This window comes from Chelonoidis abingdonii, chromosome 2 (assembly GCF_003597395.2).
Source record: "Chelonoidis abingdonii isolate Lonesome George chromosome 2, CheloAbing_2.0, whole genome shotgun sequence".
Taxonomy (NCBI): domain Eukaryota; kingdom Metazoa; phylum Chordata; order Testudines; family Testudinidae; genus Chelonoidis; species Chelonoidis abingdonii.
This window is the reverse complement of record NC_133770.1, coordinates 287,699,836-287,720,485: the sequence shown is the minus strand read 5'-3', so window position 1 is coordinate 287,720,485 and position 20,650 is coordinate 287,699,836. Positions and strand designations below refer to the sequence as shown.

At 40.4% G+C, this 20,650-nt stretch overlaps 1 protein-coding gene across 5 annotated transcripts in view; it reads left to right on the top strand.

Moving 5' to 3' along the window:
* Positions 1–5,650, top strand: part of ZFAT (zinc finger and AT-hook domain containing) — a 301,679-nt gene extending 296,029 nt beyond the window's left edge. For all 5 annotated transcript variants that reach the window (XM_075063271.1, XM_075063272.1, XM_075063270.1 and 2 more), the window contains one exon: positions 3,435–5,650. In XM_075063271.1, coding sequence (XP_074919372.1) covers positions 3,435–3,674 — 240 coding nt within the window. In that variant the 3' untranslated portion in view covers positions 3,675–5,650. The remainder of the gene's footprint in view (positions 1–3,434) is intronic.
* Positions 5,651–20,650: the final 15,000 nt, after the last annotated feature.

The following is a 20,650-nucleotide window of genomic DNA, read 5'->3' as shown; positions in this document are numbered from 1 at the left end:
TGGCAGCAGCCCCACTGTCTCTCCCATTTGAGGAATGTAAATTTACAATATTATACCCTGTGGAACAGTCTAATAGGGACCAAGTAGAATGCCTGTAAATACTGAGTTGATTTGAAATGTAAATAGCCCAAGTAACACAGCAATTTGTCAAACTAAAAGGATTACTGATAGCTGTCCCAAAGAGATACCAAAAGCGAGGAACACAAGAATAAGAGCATTAAGTCATCTTTACTCTGTATGCCCAGGGCAATAAAAACACACGAATAAAGGCAGGTGGGATGGTTAATTTAACATTCTTTATGCGCAATTTTCGTTTCCAAATAATATAATTGAATAAGTATTAGATTGCTGCCATTGAATTGAATAAGATTCTGTGTTCTTTTCATTTTATTTTCACGTCAACTGTTCTTTATTTATGTACACACACAAGACTATGTTAAAAATTATGTATGAGTTTTGATTTAGTATGACCAAAACAAGGCGATCCAAACTTCCATTCAGATTGCATTATGCTTGCTTGCAGCTGGCATTACATTCATTGACATTCTCCTGGGCTGAGCCCCATTGTTAGAAGATTGTGTGTGCTGCAATAACAAAGCGCAAGTTAGAGTGAACTAGAGTCCTTTTCGAAATATAACTTGTGTCAAGCATTGCTGTTTGTGTGCCGGTTTCACAGCGAGATGTGGGATTTCAATTGCCTGGAATTCAGCTCCCTGTCTGAATCCTCTAGTGATTAGAGGTTTGTCTGGCCTTTATATTTTTGAATAGTGCCTTTTGTGTGGAGCCCTTCCTTTCACACTGGATCAGCTACTGGAGCAATTAATTAGTCTCATGAGAGGAGGTGATGATCATGTGAATGGAGATTTCTCTCTAGATTCACTTCTCTCTTCAAAATTTAAGCATTCATCTTTTTTTAAAAAAAAGTCAACCTTTTCTGTTTGTGTAGATATCCTTCCAAACATAAACCAAAGTGGGTGCTGGAGGTAAATGAACAAAAATAAATAATTGGAGATATACCTGTCTCCTAAAACTGGAAGGGACCTTGAAAGGTCATGGAATCCAGCCCTCTGCCTTCACTAGCAGGACTAAGTACTGATTTTTGCCCCAGATCCCTATGTGGCCCCCTCAAGGATTGAACTCTCAACCCTGGGTTTAGCAGGCCACTGCTCAAACCACTGAGCTATCCTCCCCCCTGTGGTGTACGTATTTTTGCAAGTGGACTTGGTCTTTTACCTTTCAAAAATTTAGGCCCGATTTTCAGACAGTAGATGCAGAGCCTTTAAACATGTTCAAGCAAGGCATCCAAAATCACTTCCCAAACTTTAAAATTTTGGCCTTAGCTCTCAGTTTCAACTATGTTAGAGCTGATTGTTTTAGCAGTAACACTCAGCTATTCTGGAAATGGGTACAGTAGAAGCACTTCTCTGCATCCCGAACTCTGCAGTCTAACCCAATTTGTTGTCCTTCCTCAGGCGAAACTTCATCTGAACTCGTAGAACCAAATTCTGCTCTGTTACGTTCTGCTATTCCATTAAGGTAAATGACAATAGCAAGAATTTTCAGGAGTTAAATCCTTTATCAGATGGAACCCCAGTGTATTCACACCAGTATATCACAGACATACAGACAGTGGGCCCCCTCCAGATAATTTAACACCTGAACTTCCTTGTTATTGTTTGACCAAGGGCTTTGTGTAGCCTGCTGAATTGAGTGCAAGTTTAATATGGAATAAAAAGTTAAAGGAAAAGTCAGTGTATAAAGACAAGGATGAATAGTTAGAAAAACCATCAGGTTAGAAAAGATTGTCAAGAAAACATGGTGAATGTAGAGCTGCTTCTATCCTTGCCGTCCTCTGCCCTAGGGCTCAAACACATGCTTCAAATCTTCATTGTAGAGTTTTTTCCCCCAGCTAGTGGGGATAAGAGTATTGACCATCAAGTGTTTCCTTGAACTTGATTGTTTCATTTCTATTACGCTGTTATAGAAGTGTTATACATTAGAGTTGGAAAAAACATATTAGGTCACCACTTCTCTGCTAATTTAAATAACAAGCCCTTTTTCTTATCTGCTTAATTTTGTAGAAGACATGCTTTATACCTGGCTGACCTCTTTTCTTTCTTTAAGTTGCCGTTATTTTGTATATGTTCAATGTTACCATCAGATACAGAGCCAGACTCTATCCTCAGAGAAAGAAGAGTCTCCTGACTTTGTGCTATAGTACACAGTGGGATACAAGAAAATAATAACGTAGCAATCAATTTTTATCTCCTCTTTTATTATGCTTTGTGTATTTGCCTGAAATGCCGTGGACTTTTGCTCTGTATCCTGGGATCTAGCTGAGCTAGCATTATTCCCATTTTCCCATGTTCTTGTTATAAGTAGGGAATTTATTGATATAGTTGGAGATATGAGTCTAGCATTCATTGCAGAGTGAATATCACTTTATATTTTCCCAGTGTGAAATAAATCATTATTTATCTCCGGGGGAGGGGGGAGAGGGGAATCATTTTACAAAACATTTGTTCAGGTTAAATGAAACAAACAATCTTTAATAAGGACTGTGTCTTTTTTTTAAAAAAGGAGACAATCTAAATTAATTACATGGAGCAGCAGACTTGTTACTTATGATCCTGCTTACAGATGAAACTGTCCTCTTTACTGAGCACAGCAGTATTATCTAGAGAATGTTTTTAAAAAAAACTGCACTTTTCTTTTATACAGAAAAATGACAGTTCCATCCTCTTGCTCCCTTCGTGCTTGTTTTTTTTTAATTATTACTTTTTGAGAGATTATGCTGCTTGTTGTAAATGACTGAAGCATCATAACATTTTTACTTTCACCTGTGGACTGGAACACTGTGTTCAGAACTGCAGATGAGTTCTGTATGTTGTATGGATCCGGTGGTGAATGAAGATCTGTTCTTTAAATTGATGTGCAGTGTTATTGATGTGATTTTGTGACTGACTCCCAAACAGAGCTGGTTGAAATACTCTGAAGTTTTTTTTGTCAATTAATTTTTTGTCAAAACTTTGACCAAAAAGAGTGAGCTTTTGCAAAAATGTTAAAGTTTGAACATTTCTAGTCCTGAGCATTTTGTGTAAAATATTGTACAGGTTATTCTGATGCATGGCATAGATAGAGTATTCTGGGACAGATCCTTATTTAAATTATGCCACTGGAAATCATGAATAACTCCAGTGACTTCAATGGAATTATTCCAGATTTACATGTAAATGTATAACGTAAAGAATTGTAATAAATTCCTGTAGTCAAAGGTACTTACTATAAATTTACAGTATACATCTGATAGATGCTTTCAAGAAATACCTGTTTGGTTTCTAGCATGTTCACCTAATACACGGGCTTTGATCACCACATAATCATTTCATTTATTTAAAAGCTGGAGCCTGTATAAACTCTTTATTTCTTTTTAGGTGAAAGAAGAGGAGCAATCAGCCAATCATACTGTAATGATTCAAGAAACTTTGCAGCAGGCATCAGTGGAGCTGGCTGAACAGCATCACCTGGTAGTCTCATCAGATGAAGTGGAAGGAATTGAGACAGTGACAGTATACACACAGGGTGGAGAGGCCTCTGAGTTTATAGTTTATGTGCAGGAAGCTATGCAGCCCATAGAAGAACAGACAGTGGAACAATCTGTTCAGGAAATCTAGAAAAAATATTTGTAGGCAATGGCTAAACAGTACTGCTGAAGCCAAACTCTGAATTTTCAATGATCAGGCTGCCGGCATTTTGCCAATAGGTAACACATTCTGTACAATGAGCTTCATATAGGCTGCTGAAAAACGCTCATGTTTTTATACTTTCAAGAGGAAATATTCTGACACTTCTAAAAATGTATTTAAATTATATCCTGCAAATCCTCAGAAATATAGTTGGTGAGTTCAAAGCCATTTACCCTCAGGGTAACAAAACAATATCTATGTCATCTTGCTACAAAACGTAAGCCAGAATGCACAAGAAAAGTGGGCTGATAGAGACTTTGGATAGCTTCCTAGGAAAACTTCCAGGTTTTGGTTTTTTTTATTTGATACCTGCCTTTAGTATCATATGCACTTCAAGAAGATTGTACATCTAAACTCAGCCACATGGATTTAGAGGTCATTCAACCCTTTCACTGGGATTTTTTCAGCACCTTTTATCTTTCAAGGGTGTTCTTTTCCCCACTCATGTTTACTCAGCTATGAATTGTCAAAGAAAGAAGAGCGTTATGTGTACAGTAATGTTCCTATTCTAGATCCTAGATGTGAAATTACAACATACAAGCCTGTGAACCTGCAAACATTTCCACGTGTTTAACTCTATTCAGGTGAGTAGTCCCCTTCAAGTCAATGGGACTACTCACATGCATAAAGCTAACCATCTGCTCACGTGTTTGCAGAATCAGGGCCTAAATAACCTTAAAAAACGCAGTACACACCTGAAAAGCAGTTGTCTGAATTGTTGTCTCTGCTGAATTAGTGCAGATTTGGCGTAATGATTTATTTTCAGCCACAAACTGGGATTTTTCTTTTCCTCCTTGAGCCTGATGCATTGTTTCAAGAAATGAAAATTATACTGTCTTTCAAAGCAACAGTAATCAAATGAGAAATACAAAAACGGTTTGCATGGTTTGGATTCTGTAACATTCTAGATGACTTTAATCCCCCTGCTGTGCTGTGCCTTCCCTTAAGTATGGGGTGGGGGAGGGGACACAGCAATGAGGTAGAGCTGTGGCACCTGTAATAATTCTGCGCCATATTGTCCTCCCTTTGCTCACTTTGACTAGTGCCTTACTTCTTGAGTAATCCCATTTATTTCATTGGAGACTAAGCCTGAGTGAGGGTGGCTGAATATTGGCCTTGGTAACAATAAAGAGCTCGTGTCTGATAGCAGGATACAACATAATTATGGAACTGTATAAAAAAGCATTAAAGGGGCATAATAAATTCTGAAATGTTGGTTAAATGGGAAAATAAACCACTCCCACCTTCCAGATATACTAGAAATAAAACCGCTAACAAAATTAGACTCCAATCTTATAAATATGTAGGCACATGCTTCACTTCCATCTGAATACTCTCACTGAAGTAAATGAGACCACTCATATGTAATGCATATGCTTACGTGTTTGTAGGATTGTGGCCCTGGCAATCAAATTGAAAGCCGTGAGCTGTAATCAGAAGGATGTCACAGACTGACACTGGTATATGCATGTGAGATGATGCTTTGGTACTGTGAGGTACTGCCAGCAATATACATTAATTCTGGATGGCAGTGAACTGGTTATGATTTAAATACTTGGAGAATAGGAACTATGATCATCTCCTTGAATAATGACTGTAAAGTACCATGCAGTGAAACCAAACCCCTGTGTCAACGCAATGAAACATTGTTTCATTTTGTTTTAAATGTATATGCCATAAAAGATTTTTGTTAATATGTATTAAAATAGACATGTTTGTAAATATACTGCTATGATGGTGTAAAAGAACTTGTACAAAAATTATGAAATGTATGTATACTGGAAGAGTTTAAAGATTCTTAGCTACTGCCTGTACATAGCTTCAGATTTTCAGCTTGGTCCTTGCAGTTATTTCTGATCAAATGTTTTTGTATCTAAGCTATAAAAACTATTAATAATGCAGAATTGTCATGTTCCATTTGTCGCCGTGCCTCAGTGGGTCACAGCTGAGAGTGCCAGTTTCAGGACAAACTGCTGACAAACAGGGCAGACTCACTTCAAACTGGGTTATTCTATCATGAGTTCTACCAAGCCAGTAACAAATGTGAACTTCTGTTTCACCACACTGGTTAACAAGGAAGTCAAAAATCCAATCTCCTTAGGCATTCTGGCCCGTTTCACCACTCAGACACTAGACTTTATGATGAGTAGTTACTGAAAACCAATTTCATCAAAAAGTTCTCCTGATCTCAAGAAATCAGCCACATTCCCAGCCGCTAAAATCTAAAGGTTTAATCATAAAAGAAAAAGGAGAGTTAAAATGGTTACTAGATCATATACATACATTAATGGCAATGCTCTTCTAGCAGGTTTGTAGCAATGATGGTATAGATTGCCGGGTTGTAAAGTCTCTGGTAACTTCCAGAAGAATGGAAGGTCCTCAGTCAATAGTCCAGTATGCTCCTTTTAGTTGTAAGTCCAGAGGTTCAGAGCAGGAAAGAGGCAAAATTGAGTTATTTCAGGGATCTTTTATACCCTTCGCCATGTGCCTGGAAATTTACTGGTTCAAAACACAGCTCAAAGCCTTTGTTTGTGGAAGGTTACTGGCACAAGATGGAGTCCAGGTCACATGAGCATATCACATGTCCTTACAGGGCTTGCTGACTCACAGGGGTAACCACTGGCCCCTTGGAGGCTGAGGCATCAGCAAGAAGAGATAGCTGGGCTATGGCCCATTGTGAGAGTAAAGTGTCTTTGATGGGTCCTCAAGCTTGAACAGTCCATTCACAATGGCTGGCTAGACTGGATATAAACTGCCTTGTGGGTGTTACCCCAGGAGCAAACACATTTGAGATACAGGTATATAGCTAATATTCATAACTTCAGCTACAGTGGTGATACATGGATTTAAACGGGATAATCTTCTTTAGCAAATCATAACTTTTCCATTGACACATGACATACTTTGTACAAGATTTGTTGCAATTGTCTTAACAGTGGCAATATCAATGTTATACATGGTCATATTTCAATCATACAGCATCACACCATTCTTTGCTTTAAATGCAGCTAATTTCTATATGTGTTTTACAAGAAATACTTCCTTTTGCAGCGAGCTAGAGGATGCTGCTTCATGCCGATGGAGTAAAAAGTGTCTGCTCCTGCAAAAACTTTTTATTCCAGCAAGTAATCCTTATTCAAGGAAGTAGCCACTGAAGTCAGTGTGACCACTTACTTGAGTTAGAGCAGAGGTTCTCAAACTGGGGGTCAGGACCCCTAGGGGGTCACAAGGCAATGACGTGGGGGTTCATGAGCTGATAGCCTCCACTCCAAACCCCACTTTGCCTCCAGCATTTATAATGATGTTAAATTAAAAACACTTTTTATATATTTATAAAGGGGGGAGTCACACTCAGAGGCTTGCTATGTGAAAGAGGTCACCAGTAAAAAAGAGTTTGAGAGCCATTGAGTTAGAGGTATTACCAACCTTTCTGGTTTGAAAGCAGCACTTGAATATGGCTGAGTAAGAGAGACAGATGACACACTGAGTTAACGCCTGCACTTTGCTACTACTGTCCTCTTGTCGTTTGCCCTAAATTATATTAAATTGCAAATGTTCAATGACTGCTTCTTCCTGGGAGTCAAACCCTGACCGTGCCACTGAGGGTTGCTCCTTATGAGCCGCATTGCATTTGTTGGAATTTAGAGCTAGATGCTTTCCTTGTGTATTTACAGTAGCTTCTTCATTTCTAGTGGAATAAAAATCCTGCATCTTGGAGCTAGCTATAGTAGATGTGGCCCCAATCTTGCAAACACTTACACATGTTCTTCCCTTCAAGGACACAAGTAGTTCCCATTGACTTCATGTTTACAGGACTGGGGTCTGTCTGGTGGACGGTGTAACTGTATCAGCTACTTGTGATGCTTGGTTAAACTAAACCAGATCAAAAATGAGGTGTTTTTTTCCTTAAGAAACATCTGCCTGACTTTAAATGGAAGTAGCCATGAATTGCTTGGTAGCCATTTAACATAATATAAAAGCAACTGATGCATTTAGTATATGGACTGGGGTAATCTATCAAATTAACTTGTATTGTGCTTTACAATTAAAATGCATTGTTAATTTGCAGAGATGACTCTTGCCATTACATGAAGGCCAGGAAACGCAGTTGCAAAAATATTTTTCTTTTTAAAATTTTTCAACTAGTAACTTCATGGCCCATTTGCCATTAAAACCACATTTGGAGGAGCATCAACATCTTAAATGGTAACAGATTCACACTATTACCAGGAACCCTTTCTGAATTAATTAAGCCATTGCTTGCAGTAATATCTGGCTGTGGGAAAAAATGGAAAAACTAATTTGCCATGCATCACTTACAAATTCTCAAGTAAATTATTTTCAAATAGATTTTGCACATCTACTGTCCATGACAGATTTTTATTTTTAATTCTAATATATCACTGTCAGGCAAACCTACGGCAATGTAAGGCTTGAATTGCTTTGTATTAGATAACAGTATTTGTACTTGCTGCAGCTTGGGGAAGGAAATTACTGTTTATCTTACTAAATATGATGAATTCTACAACAGAAAAATAAATAGATAATTATATGTAAAGGTTACATCATAACCTGAATGCAGCTTGACTAGTGTTTATTGACTTCTCTTCTCTCTTGTTTTAAAAACATTGTGTTCAAGTGTTTTCTTTACCTAGAATTTCAATGTTCCTTATAGATAATTGGGCCCTGAACTGAGGTTGTTGGAGTTGCATGGGATTTAAGATCAGGAAAGAATTGGACCTATTCTAGGTATTACACACTGATTTGAACCACATTCTTCCCTCCATAAATTACTGTATATTCTTGTTTCTAGAATGTGCAGCATGATCATGGTGCACTCATGATGTAAGTGCTTCCTTTTTAATGTAAACCATTGTACATGAAGTGAATGTCCCAAGATTTTTATTATAGAAACATGTTATAAAAAGGAAAGCAATTGGACAGAATTTCATATACACAAGACACCAACTCTGAAAGACCCCAGCTGAGGATCAAACCCCGCACCTCAGAAAGGTAAGACTCCACCCCTTTCCCTAGCCAGTTCTTCCTCTGGGATGTCCTAATCATCACTAAACTTTTCAGTGTGGGTTCAGCCCCTTTTATCCCATTATACTTTTCTGATTTGGAAGAAACAAGCAGCTGTAGGTCTAAAAATGGCCATATAGTGCCTGATTTCTGGAGATTGTGCCTTCCTCCCTACCAGATTGTAACTTTTCTTAACTCCTATTGTAGTACGCTGTTCCCAGGTTTTGTCTTTTCTCTTATATCTGAGAAGATGATGCATCCTTACAGGACACCATTAAATTCTCAGCATTTACCAACAGTTACCATATACTGTATTGGTGTCTGAAATTATAATCGCTATGGTTTTCCCCTAGATTAAGGAGGTATCTGTGCTGTGTGGAAATAGCAAAAGTTGACCCTTTAGGGCTTCTACTACGTGCATGAATTGTGTAACTGATCTGCCAAACTGAAAAACACAGCCAGGGGTTCTTATAACTTTGATAAGCACAAGGGTGAAAAATGAGTGGTGAGTAATGTCCTGAGAACCCCAGAAGTATTTTAGGAATGACTGAAAAAAAGCTGCATTGGTAAATGCATGTGACCCAGGTGTGACCCCCTTACTTTGACAGTGCTGAAGATTCCCCCCGACACACACACCATCCTGGTAGGGACACAGGGTTTGCCTCTTCCCAGTGGAAGAGCGAATGGGGCCTGCCCTCAAACCTGGTGCTTTCTAGGGATCCACGAGAAACCACCAAGCCCATCTATTCTGTGTCCTGCACCAACCCTGGGGCCCCCTAATCTTGGCCTCTGCTGAGCTGCACTACTGGGGGCTCCCTTTTGGCCACAGTGGTTTGTGGACTTGTATTACCTTTCCTGGGAAAGGTGTGTGGGGGGGGGTGACTCGTGGCCTGTATGAGGAGGGTGTTAGGGACCACAGATCCACGGGGTTCTTGGGAGCTTGAAAATGCCAACCTGCCACCCAGACTAGTTAAGCTGCCAGAACTACAAGCTCAGCACTGACAGAGGACTCTAGTCCTGGGATGTGATAGGTGGAGCCCTTGGGATCCTAATTAGTTCCCTGCTTCTATTTAAACCAAGCAGAGAAACAGGAACAAAGTTGTTTGTGCCTCTGGGTTTCTCCTGCTTAGGACAGCCTCCCTACTCCTGCTGCCTGAGGATGACCTCCTGGTAACCTCATCCTACCTGCTTCCTGACACCTGCCTTGCCCTCTGGCCTATCTCAGACTCTGATCTACTGGTAACCTGAGCCTGCCAGTCTCCTGATACCTGACTCATGCTTTGACCACTACATCAGACTGGCCCCATCCCAGTGGTGACTGAGGAACCCTCCAGTCACAGAAGGTGAAGGGGAAGGAGATGGCTCATGGGTGGCATGATCTGACCTATCATTCTTAATCAGATACAGTTGTGTTCTTAGGATATAGGCGCTTAAAGAGACACTTTTAAAACCTCGGTTTAATTAAAACGACAGAAGTCACAGGCTTACTGTTTTGCAAATTTCTTATAGGGAACTAGTTTTTAAAAAAAAAACATAACATCTCTCTCAAGTCCTTCATTTCCTGAATCATTCTTAAACATTAGGAACAGCTGAAAATCCACAAGTTGTATTTTACTCGTGCTACATAAAATAGGGGCCTGAGCCTTAAGTTCTTACTGCAACAAAATAACAATGCCTCACTCTCCTATGAATTCTCCCATCTGACTCTTGTGGGGAGAATGAAGAACTAGGAAGATTGTATCCATATTTTCAGACAGAGTCTAAAGTCATAACCTTGCAAAGATTTAAGCATGTGAGAAGACATTTAAATTATGTCAAGACCAGCCACACTCAGAAAGTATTTGAAGGCTTTAACCACAGGAGAAATGGGGAATGTTTGTGTAGGTCAAGAAGCTGTCAGTTGGAATGAAAGGGTGCAACTGAGCAATAGAAATATGCTGATTATTATTTTGGGAAGACCTATTGTATCATGGGATAGTCACCCAAATCAAATAAGAGAAGCTCCTCTGCTTGCATCATTTTACTACTGGACTGGACAAAGTACAGGAGGACACATGGACCAGTCTTGCACTAGCACAGAGATGGCTAGTGAACCTCCCAGGTCGGTCTTCCATCTCTAATTTATGTGAGTTTAATAATAAGAAAAAGGTAGGGAAGCAAAATGATAGGACAGCTGATGTATATTCAGAACTGTGCCTACAGAAGATGCTTTTCAAAGTTTGTTCCCTGACATACTGATAGGATTGTAAATGAGGGTAAGATTGCCACTTACATTTTGTTTTTCCTTTTCAAAAATTAATGCAGAACTTGAAGTGAACAAATCCTGCCAATAATTTAAGAGCACAGGACAATAAACAGATCAGACAATATTGTAAATGGCCAGTTTACTTTCTCTAATAGTTACTATTTTTGGTCTTATTTGCAATGGCAAATATGGGCAGAGAAGGAAATTGCTTTCTAAGCACTGCATCGAGGTCTGATTTACTTTAAGCCATACTGTAATTCTTCTTTAATTCTGGAAATAGCTTTATGAATCTAGGTAAATTCATGGGGACCAAAGGGCCTTTGGTGTTTTGGGAGGAAACCAACCTCCTTCAGTGAATTTATAGAACAACTATTTTTTTCTTCAGTTGAAAGAATAATCTCCTCCTGAAAATAATGGTTCTTTTGGGGTCCAAACCCAGGTGAAGGATGGTATAACTGACACTTGAAGTTTATTTTGAAGCCCCGGGCAAGATATATAATAATCTCCTGGAAAGCTGGCAGCAGAAGCATTCTTATCTATAATGCCACCTCTAGATTTGCAGCACAAGACAGGGGACTATTTATTACAATGCCTCATACAGCAGCTGAAATTTTTCAAAATCTTTCACGAACATGTTCCCCTTATTTTAATCAGTCTGCACAGCCTTCAAAATGTCATATCGAAGTCCAGCCCAGTACTAGTGTGACAGGTATGGCAAATTTCATGCAATAGCCAGAAAAAATCATATTGAGTTAGGTGTAAGTATTTTAGGAGTTCATTGCAGTAAAAATGCAAATGTTTATCTATGATTGTGGGATTGTGTGGAATGCCTCTAGGGGGAGGAATAACTAATGTAAAGCCTGGTAAGTGTTATGAGCTTCAAAGGACTAATTAAAACAATGCAGTGTAGTTGTAGCCTGCTTGGTCCCAGGATGTTAGAGATGTTTGTTGGACCAACTCGTCTCTCTCAGCAGAAGTTGATCCAATAAAAGATATTACCTCATCCACCTGTCTCTCTAGCTGAAACCACGTGACTTTTTTAAAGGCAGGTGGGAGATGTGTCCAGCTGTAAACTCTCTGGTTATGCAAGAAGTCAGTCTTTTGAAGCTTGCCAGGAGGTGGGGCCCCTTGTTTGCTGATCATCTGGTACATGAGGGCAGATCAAAAATGCAAAAGATATAAAAAGTGACTCATGGATTCATGGCTGTGCTTGTGGTGGCTATGATCTTGTATGTAACCACAGAAGAAAACCCTTGGTGGGGTTTGAAGGACTACTCACCTGCCAGAGCCCTGGCTGGAGATGGGGTGATCTCTGGTAAGCTTATCAGCTTGTGTTTAGGTTCTTTTATTGTTTATTTTAACCTTAAGAATAAATGTGCTTGGTAGAAGGGAGCTGCGTGGTCACTTAATTGTGGGCAATTACAGTGTATGGCCTCTGAGGAAGGACGGCAAAGCAGGCCTGCTGAGGCAGTCTGACTTGCTGGGGAATTCACAATGTAGCCAGGGAACTGTGCAGCCTGGAAATACCCCTGGCACAAGAGAGAGAGATGCAGGTCTCCGCCCAAGAGAAGTATTGGCTGGGGAGCTGGAAACCGAAATGTGAGTGCCCTGTGGATGACAAAGGGAGAATAAAGGTGCAGTTGCCCTGAACGGTGACAGCTAGCTTGTAATTTAACTGCTGTTCCCTGACTAAGCCAAGATCCAGCTGAACTGCACATTCTACTGATGTATTGGTACAACAGAATGTGCTTGGCTCTATCTCATGCTTTCAGGTCTCTTAAACACATTCTGTGCAGTGGCCACTTAGCTTCTAGGCTGCTCTTTTTCTAAATCACATTTCATTGATGATTCACTTTTCCCAGAAGAAAAATAGCCATTAGATTAAAAGATGGAGGATAACTGAAGGATTTTTGTCCTGTCTCTAAGTCAGTAGATCCTGCCTTGTAAAACAAAAGGATCTAAGATTGGGGGATTGTCATGAGTAAGGCTAAGATTTTGTCACAAATATTTTTAGTAAAAATTACGGACAAGTCACAGGCAATAAAGAAATATGCATGGAAGCCCGTGACCTATCCATGATTTTTACTAAAAATATGCATGACAAAATGGGGAGCTGCTGGGTCCTCACACCACCCCTGGGGGCCCAGCTGGGAGCTGCAGGTCATCCCTGCCTCCTGTGGCTCCCACTTGTGGGACACCTCCATTGTCCCTCTGAGGTACCTGGCCGCCCGCAGCAGCTCCAAGCTCCCGGGACTCCCCAGCCACTCGTGGTTCCGCAGTTCCCAGCCATCACAGGCAATGGGGAAACCCTGCAGCTCCCAGGCGCTGCGGGCTCAAGTCACGGAGATCTCTGGAAGTCACAGAATCCATAACCTCTGTGACAAAATCATAGTCCTAGTCATGAGTACCAGATCTACAAACTAACACTGTCTTGTCCCAGCTAATGCGCAAGGGTAGATAGAATTATGTCTTAGTTCATATTAAATCACTCTCCTGGTAATTTAAGGAAGAAAAGCACTTTTTAAAATAAAAATACGTCAGCTGTAGAAACGAATCACTGAGCCTGTGCAAGATGGCAGTTATACATGCAATAATTGCCACGTGCTAGCAGTATGTAACATTAAAGATGAGAACTAAAAGGGATTATGTTACTTCTCAGGAGATTTTTCAGGTTTAGTAGAGAATCAGCTCATTTGGTTAAGAGCAGCACGTGTGGCTGGAGTTAGTAAAGCAACTGCATGTATACAAAAGAACTAATGCTGCAGGGTGCTGAGCAACAGTAATGCTCTTGAGCTGAGGGTGCTCAGCACCTGACTGGATGGAGTCGTGAGCCTGGTAATCAACTCCGGACATCACAGTGACTGCGACAGGACTGTCATTGGGTCAGGGATGCAAGATAAAGCCTCTCTAAAGATGTTGAGCAAGTGGAGTAGGATGCTCAGAATTTGTCTAACAGAGCTGCCCTGGCAACTTCTCAGGTATTGCCTTATTTGCATAAAACTGGAACATTGTCACTGCTTTTGTAATGTGATTCAGAAAGGCTACAGATACCGACATGGAGTACTGCTTTTTGAGCTAACTGGCCATGTGTGAACTGACTGCCCTTGTAATGTTTTTCTTTTTTGTTGTGGTTGTAGGCAGCAACTCAGCACCTAAGAAATCACTCTAGTCCGAGACCGAGGAAGTGACACACTTCTACTAGTGAAATGCACAAGTTCTAAAAAGAACTGCACCACAAATATCCATTCAGCATTTCTCCCATGGTCTAACTGTCTGTACAGTCTATGAAACAGAACTTCTAAGGCTGTCTCAGGAGTGCCATCTGCTGACTTTCAGTAACACTGCAACCTGAATGGGTTGCTCTTGCTATTAGCCTTTTCCTTTATTTGGACCTAATGGGTTTCTGGGAACTGGGTGGGCGGAAGCCTGCCCAATACTAAAGGATACCCCCCCAGCCTAAGGGGAGGATCTATAGGACCTCAGAACCCAACTGATTTCGGGGGACAACTAATAAAAGAACAGGGACAGGAGTGCAGTCAGAGGGTCATAAGAAGGGAGCCTGACGGGGACACCGAGCAGAGAACCCCAGACAGCACCCACTGCTCCTCGAAGGCATCAAGGGATCCAGTGGACACCGCCCAGAGGAACTCTGCCTGGATATGTGAACGGACAAAGGATCGGAAACAAGCCCCACAGTCACAGGAGTCTCCATAGGCCAACCTCCTCTCCCTAGTTGTGTAGATGGCCTTTTTAGCCAGGGCGAGGAGGAGGTTGACCAGGAGGTCCTGTGACTTTGTGGGGCCACGCATAGGGAGTTGGAGGAAGAGAGACTATATAATTTAACAGAGGTGGAACCAATATGGTTCTAGTATTGGCCAGCAAGTAGATGCACCACAGTTAAAATTGCAAAATGATTTCTGTTTACAACTGAATTTTCAGTCCTTCTGAGAAGGAAATGGATAGGGCTTTGGTCTTGAAAACTGTCCACTAATATTAGACACCTAGCTTGAGATGCCTAGGGGTTGATTTTTAGAGGTGGTACCTAGAACTCCCATTGAATTCTCTGCAAATCAAGCTGTAAGTGACACAAAATAGGCGCACACAAATTAAGGAATTCAAAATCAATGGACTCATCAAAATGTTGTCTTGCAACCTCTTTGTGCCTCCATTCATAAAATGGGGATAATACTTGTTTACATTTGTAAAAGGCACTGAGCTCTATGGGTGGAAAGTGTGATATTATAACTTGTTATCAAGTGACCGATTTCTCAAAAGTCCAGTATATTTATTTAGCTGTTTAGAACATGGACTATCGTGTGTTTTGTGTTTGTACAGGGCCTAGCACAATGGGGGTATGGTCCATGACTGGGCTCCTAGGTGCTACTACTACTAATAGAAATAATTAGCGTTAGCAGTTTAGCGTATCTAGTGCTCCGGCTGGCTTCCATCATTTAAAACCACAAACATAAACGAAATCATTTGTAGACGACACTACATTTCTTCATCTCTAGTATTAAGTCATTTGAACAATCACGTTATCACTAATTCCTTTTAAACCTGTTATGCAAAACTGGAACTTTAGTTTCTGAACCCACACTAAACTCTTTGGAAATTAAAAAGAATTCCTAACAAATAATCAGTTTCCTAATGCTTAAGTATATTAAGGAAAAGATAACCCGATCTATAATTATTTGTAGATGGGCACTAAGACTTGAAATGTCGCTGACATTTTGAAAGGAAATATTTGCCTTAATGCAAAATCTCCTACTCTATTTTTTTCTAATCTGCATATTAATTACTATCAAACAACTGATACAGTGTGTTCAGGCTAAAGTCATCTTAATTAAGTCAGTTTAATCCTCTGCAAGCTTGCAAAAGTAATTATGCTGCAACTCCATCTAACCCAGTCTAATCAAGATTTCATTTTGTTCATCTGCCGCTGCTGAGCTGGGTGACCTTTCTTTTTGCATACTGGCCACACTGAGTACAAGGAGTTTCTTTGTTAGCCAGAAGGAACCTTTACCGCTTTGATCAACTCTTCATGACAGACTGTGAACTCTTATCACCTGGATTAGCCCGGTTAAAATAAATTAATAAAACCCAACAGCATTGACTGCGCTGTGAATTTGATAGCAGGGTTTTACTGAATTGGAAGCAGTGAAGATGCAGGCCGTATTTATATGTATTTATGGATATATTTCTTAGCTTTCGCCTATGCGGCCTCACAAAGGCAGAAATGTCTTTGCACACTGTACTATCCCTGTGTCTATATTCTCAACAGAATTTTCTGCCATGTGCTCTTGTACACTCCATGATGCTTAATCCCATCCTGTATTGTATCTGAACAGATCTGTGTGCCTTATCCATTCAATCTAATCTAATTTTATTTGAGCGATGTAATCCAGGTAGCATGGTCTAGTAGTGGATAGGGGACTGGAGTGGGAGTCAGCCAAATTTAGTATGAATCAAGTGGCAGAAACCTCTGCTTTAGAGTAAAAGGTTTGAGTTCCATTCCACTTATGATAACGAAGTCCTTAGCTAATTATACCAAGTCACTCCCTCCTTGACTCTCTATCTCCATTTGTTCCAAGTCCTTCTTGCAAAATCCTTTCCCAAGACAAACATCCATTCCATCCTCAGCCTTTCTGCTGTAGCTGCCATTGCATGTGGCTAGTCTCCTGTCTGAGGTTTAATATCTTACTTGCTTATGGGAATGTGGGAGCCAGGAAAGCAAAGCTGTGAGATGGTGTCATATATTTGCATGGCATCCTTATGACCCTGGGGGAAACTGACCCATGGCATTGTTGTAAGTAGGTTGCCCAGCAAAGAAGTTGGGATTGTAACATTCTGGTAGCCCTCCTCCTGGGGAACAGATAACGTTGACTTGTTTTTCTAAGCAACAAAGATGGATGTATGATTAGAAAATATGTCACTTCTTAAAGGAGGGCAAATTATAAATCTTTTGATCTTGATAGAGTGATCTTTGTGATGGTTTACTGCAGGTTTTGTCTCAATAATAATACTGTGGCCCATAAAACTCGCTTTAGTATTATTTTTATTTAGCAGTAACACAAGGAACCTACAGGTCTGTCTCCTGTCAGACCTTGGCTTCAGCAGTCAGCATAAGGCTTGAGGCCTATTAATTTTGGCACAGATCAATGGCCCAGCAGTCACCCCTAAGTTTTGGGGAACTGGAATAGTGTGTGGAAGGAGGAAGCTTATTAATAATGACACCAGCCAAACACAGGAACTTGAGGTAACACCAGCTTTTGGATATTGTAGGATAGAACATCTGAGGATGTCTGACCACAAGTGTGCCATGGCAACAAATTGACATATATGATAATAAATTGAGATCATTAATATACTAACCTATAGGAGAACAGCACCCCAACACTAGTAGGGTGATGAAATACAAATAAGGAAGAGAGGGAAAACCCCTACTGAATATGCATTAGACATAGTGGTGTCAGTGTAACATATTATAAAAATTATATCTCAGCCTGTGTGTGAGAGGAAAGAGAGACGAGGAAGATGAAGATTAACATTTCAGGTTGTTCTGCAAGGGATGATGTGTGTGTATATGGATGTTCAGATGTGCATTCTGTAGTATCTCTATCTACCTTGCTGGGTTAGAGTGTTTATAACTTTGCTAAATGTATAATAAACTATTGTAAATAGAGAAGGGTTCCTAACGTGTGAGTGATGCAACTCTGCACTTAGGGGTTCCCAGCTGAACAGCAATTTTAATAATATTGGAACTGATCTTGGGACAAGAACCTGTCAAAGCTCAGAGTGATTACTGGGAATTCTTAAATTGTCAGTATAACTAATATACAATCTATATATCAGGCTACAATATTTTATTCTATTTCTCTTTTCTTTGAATATTTAATTTCTTCCATTATATAAACCTGGATCTTTGAAAACCTTTTGTAACCCAGATTAAACAACCTATCTGCACTAACACAGAAACGATTGTTTTTGAAAAGGGCCACCTTCTGTTTACTTCTGGCTCTCTTCGTAATCTGATAATAGATGGCATAGGGACTGCATTGTTCCTACCCTAAGGAAAGGTTCAATTTTAATTGACTTAATGTGAGGCACATGTATTAATGAAATACTGCAATGCTTTATATAACCTGTTCTATCCAAAGAGCGCAAATCACTGTTAAAATATTCATGACATCACCCCAGTGAGCTGGTAGGTGTGGCTGTTCAAAGAAGGCTAAATAAAGGCATGGAGAGGTGAAGCCCCTCAAAAGTGATGTCTAATGTTGGTTGCCCAAGTTTAAAGCATCAAACTGTGATTTACACAGATGCTGAGCACCCACAATAGAAACTGCAAGTGCTCAGTGCTTAGGCCATTTGTATTGAGGTGCCTAATTCAGAGATCTACATTTGAAAATGTTGGACTTAGTCCCTTTGTTCTTAAGTGAAGTTCATACAACAAGGCTCCCATGGTGACCAAGCACTTAAACATGTGCTCCCCTTAAAGAATGTGAGTAATCCCAGTGAAGTCACAGAAGCCAATGGAACTACATATGCCTAACATTGAGCAAATACCCAAGTACTTTGTTGGGCCAGATTCTCAGTGATCCTTGAGCAACAGTGAAGGGAAGAGGGTATAAAGAACCTCCGCCCTATTCTTCTATGCTCTGCCAGTGCAGGGACAGTGCCCTCTGCAACCTGGTGATGGGAAAAGAGAGAAAATACTTGACTGAACCAGGGTAAACTGAGCTGGTTGGCAGGTGATCCTTGACAACGTCAAGAATAATCAAAGAAATGTAGGCCTGGAAGGGACCTTGAGAGGTCATCTAGTCCAATTCCCTGCACTCCAGGCAGGACTAAATAATATCTAGACCATTCCTGACAGGTGCTTGTCTAACCTATTCTGAAAAATCTCCAATGTTGGAGATTCCCCAACCTCCCTAGGCAATTTATTCCAGTAATCTACATTTTCTGAGATACAATAAATGATCCAAAATCAAAGGAATTAAGTATTAAGCACAGGTCTTCCTTGCAGTCTTTGAATCCTGATTTGAGGACTTCAGTAACCCAGCCAGAGGTTATGGGTCTATTTACAGGAGTGGGTGGGTGAGCTTCTGTGGCCTGCAACGTGCAGGAGCTCAGACTAGATGATTGTGATGATCCCTTTTGGCCTTAAAGTCTCTGAGTCTGAACTTGAGTTTCTCCATTTAGCCACATGCATATCTTGGATGATTAATTAACAAAAATAATGCTACCACCTCACTTCTTTGGGGCATTGTAGGAGGAATGATCAACACATATTTATTTAATGTTTGTATAGCTACAGCTGCCCAAACTCAGACTGGGCTCCTTTGTCGTAGCTGCTTTATAGACATACAGGAAACCATAGTCCCTGTCTTAAAAAGCTTCCTATCTAAGAGTTAGAGTCCAATATATTTATTCCCACTGAAATCACTGGGACCATTTTTACAATAAGGTGCTACCCAATATGACTAAGGGTATCAGAATATGGCCCTAAATAGACAACACAGAAAAAATCAATAGACACCGGATTTTTCAGAAGCTCAGAGTGTTGGTCTAATTTGGTTGTTTTACCAACGACTTCAGTGGGAGCAGAGTTAGACCAACTCCAAACTTTTTTTAAAATTGCAGTTTAAATCCATAGCACTGTAAAACAGAGCAATGCAGAAATGCTAACTGGAGTGTGTTACATAAATTCACAAGTTGTGAGCACATCAACAACGGGTTTCACTGAACATTCTGTATAAAAAAGAAATCCATTTGGCATACGAGGCTGACTCACAACGTCAAAGATTACTTGTTAATTGACTCTTTTGGTTGGAGATTGCTTATTAGCTTTCAGCATGGTCCTCCTGTGAGACTTCGGGAGCTTAGAGAAGTCCATGGAACTGCCGTTTGGGAATTCTAATGGAAAAATCATTCTTTGCAAAGCACATGAAAGACTCACTCCTGTTTGCTGTTTTACCTTATTCTAGTCCCTTTAAATTTCCAAAAGCTCCAGGCCTGACATGCAGCCATTTAATTTACAAATTTAATTTTGTAAACTGACTTGGCTGAGAGGGACCCAAGCCAACAGGGCATGTCCAAACTCTGTCTCTGGAAGCAGGGCTGGGAGATAAGGCTTTCTAGTCACCAACACAAGACAACTGAGCAATAAGGGGAGAAGGAGGAGAAAAGACTTCTGAAAAACCTTAGGGCCTCTTGGGGCCTGACCTGACACCCATTGAGCTCAAGGAGATTCTTTCCATTGACCTCAGTGGGCTTTGGATCAGATAGTTTTCGCTAATAAGTTTCTATGCAATATACTACAGCTGTCTCAGGATATTAGAGAGACAAAGTGGGTGAGGTAATATCTTTTAAAGAGACAAGCTTTTAAGCCACACAGAACTCTTCTTTGGGTCAGGACCTGTGTGGCTCAAAAGCTTGACTCTCTCACCAACAGAAGTCAGTCCAATAAAAGATATTACTGCACACACACGGTCTCTCTAATTAGCTTCGGCAGTTCCCCTCTAGTTATTGTAACTGGTAACGACACTGCTATGGATAGGGATAAAAGGAACAGCATTGTATGGGGCCATGGGAAAGAGAAGGCCCACTAAGAAGTTATTTGGTTAAACCTTTG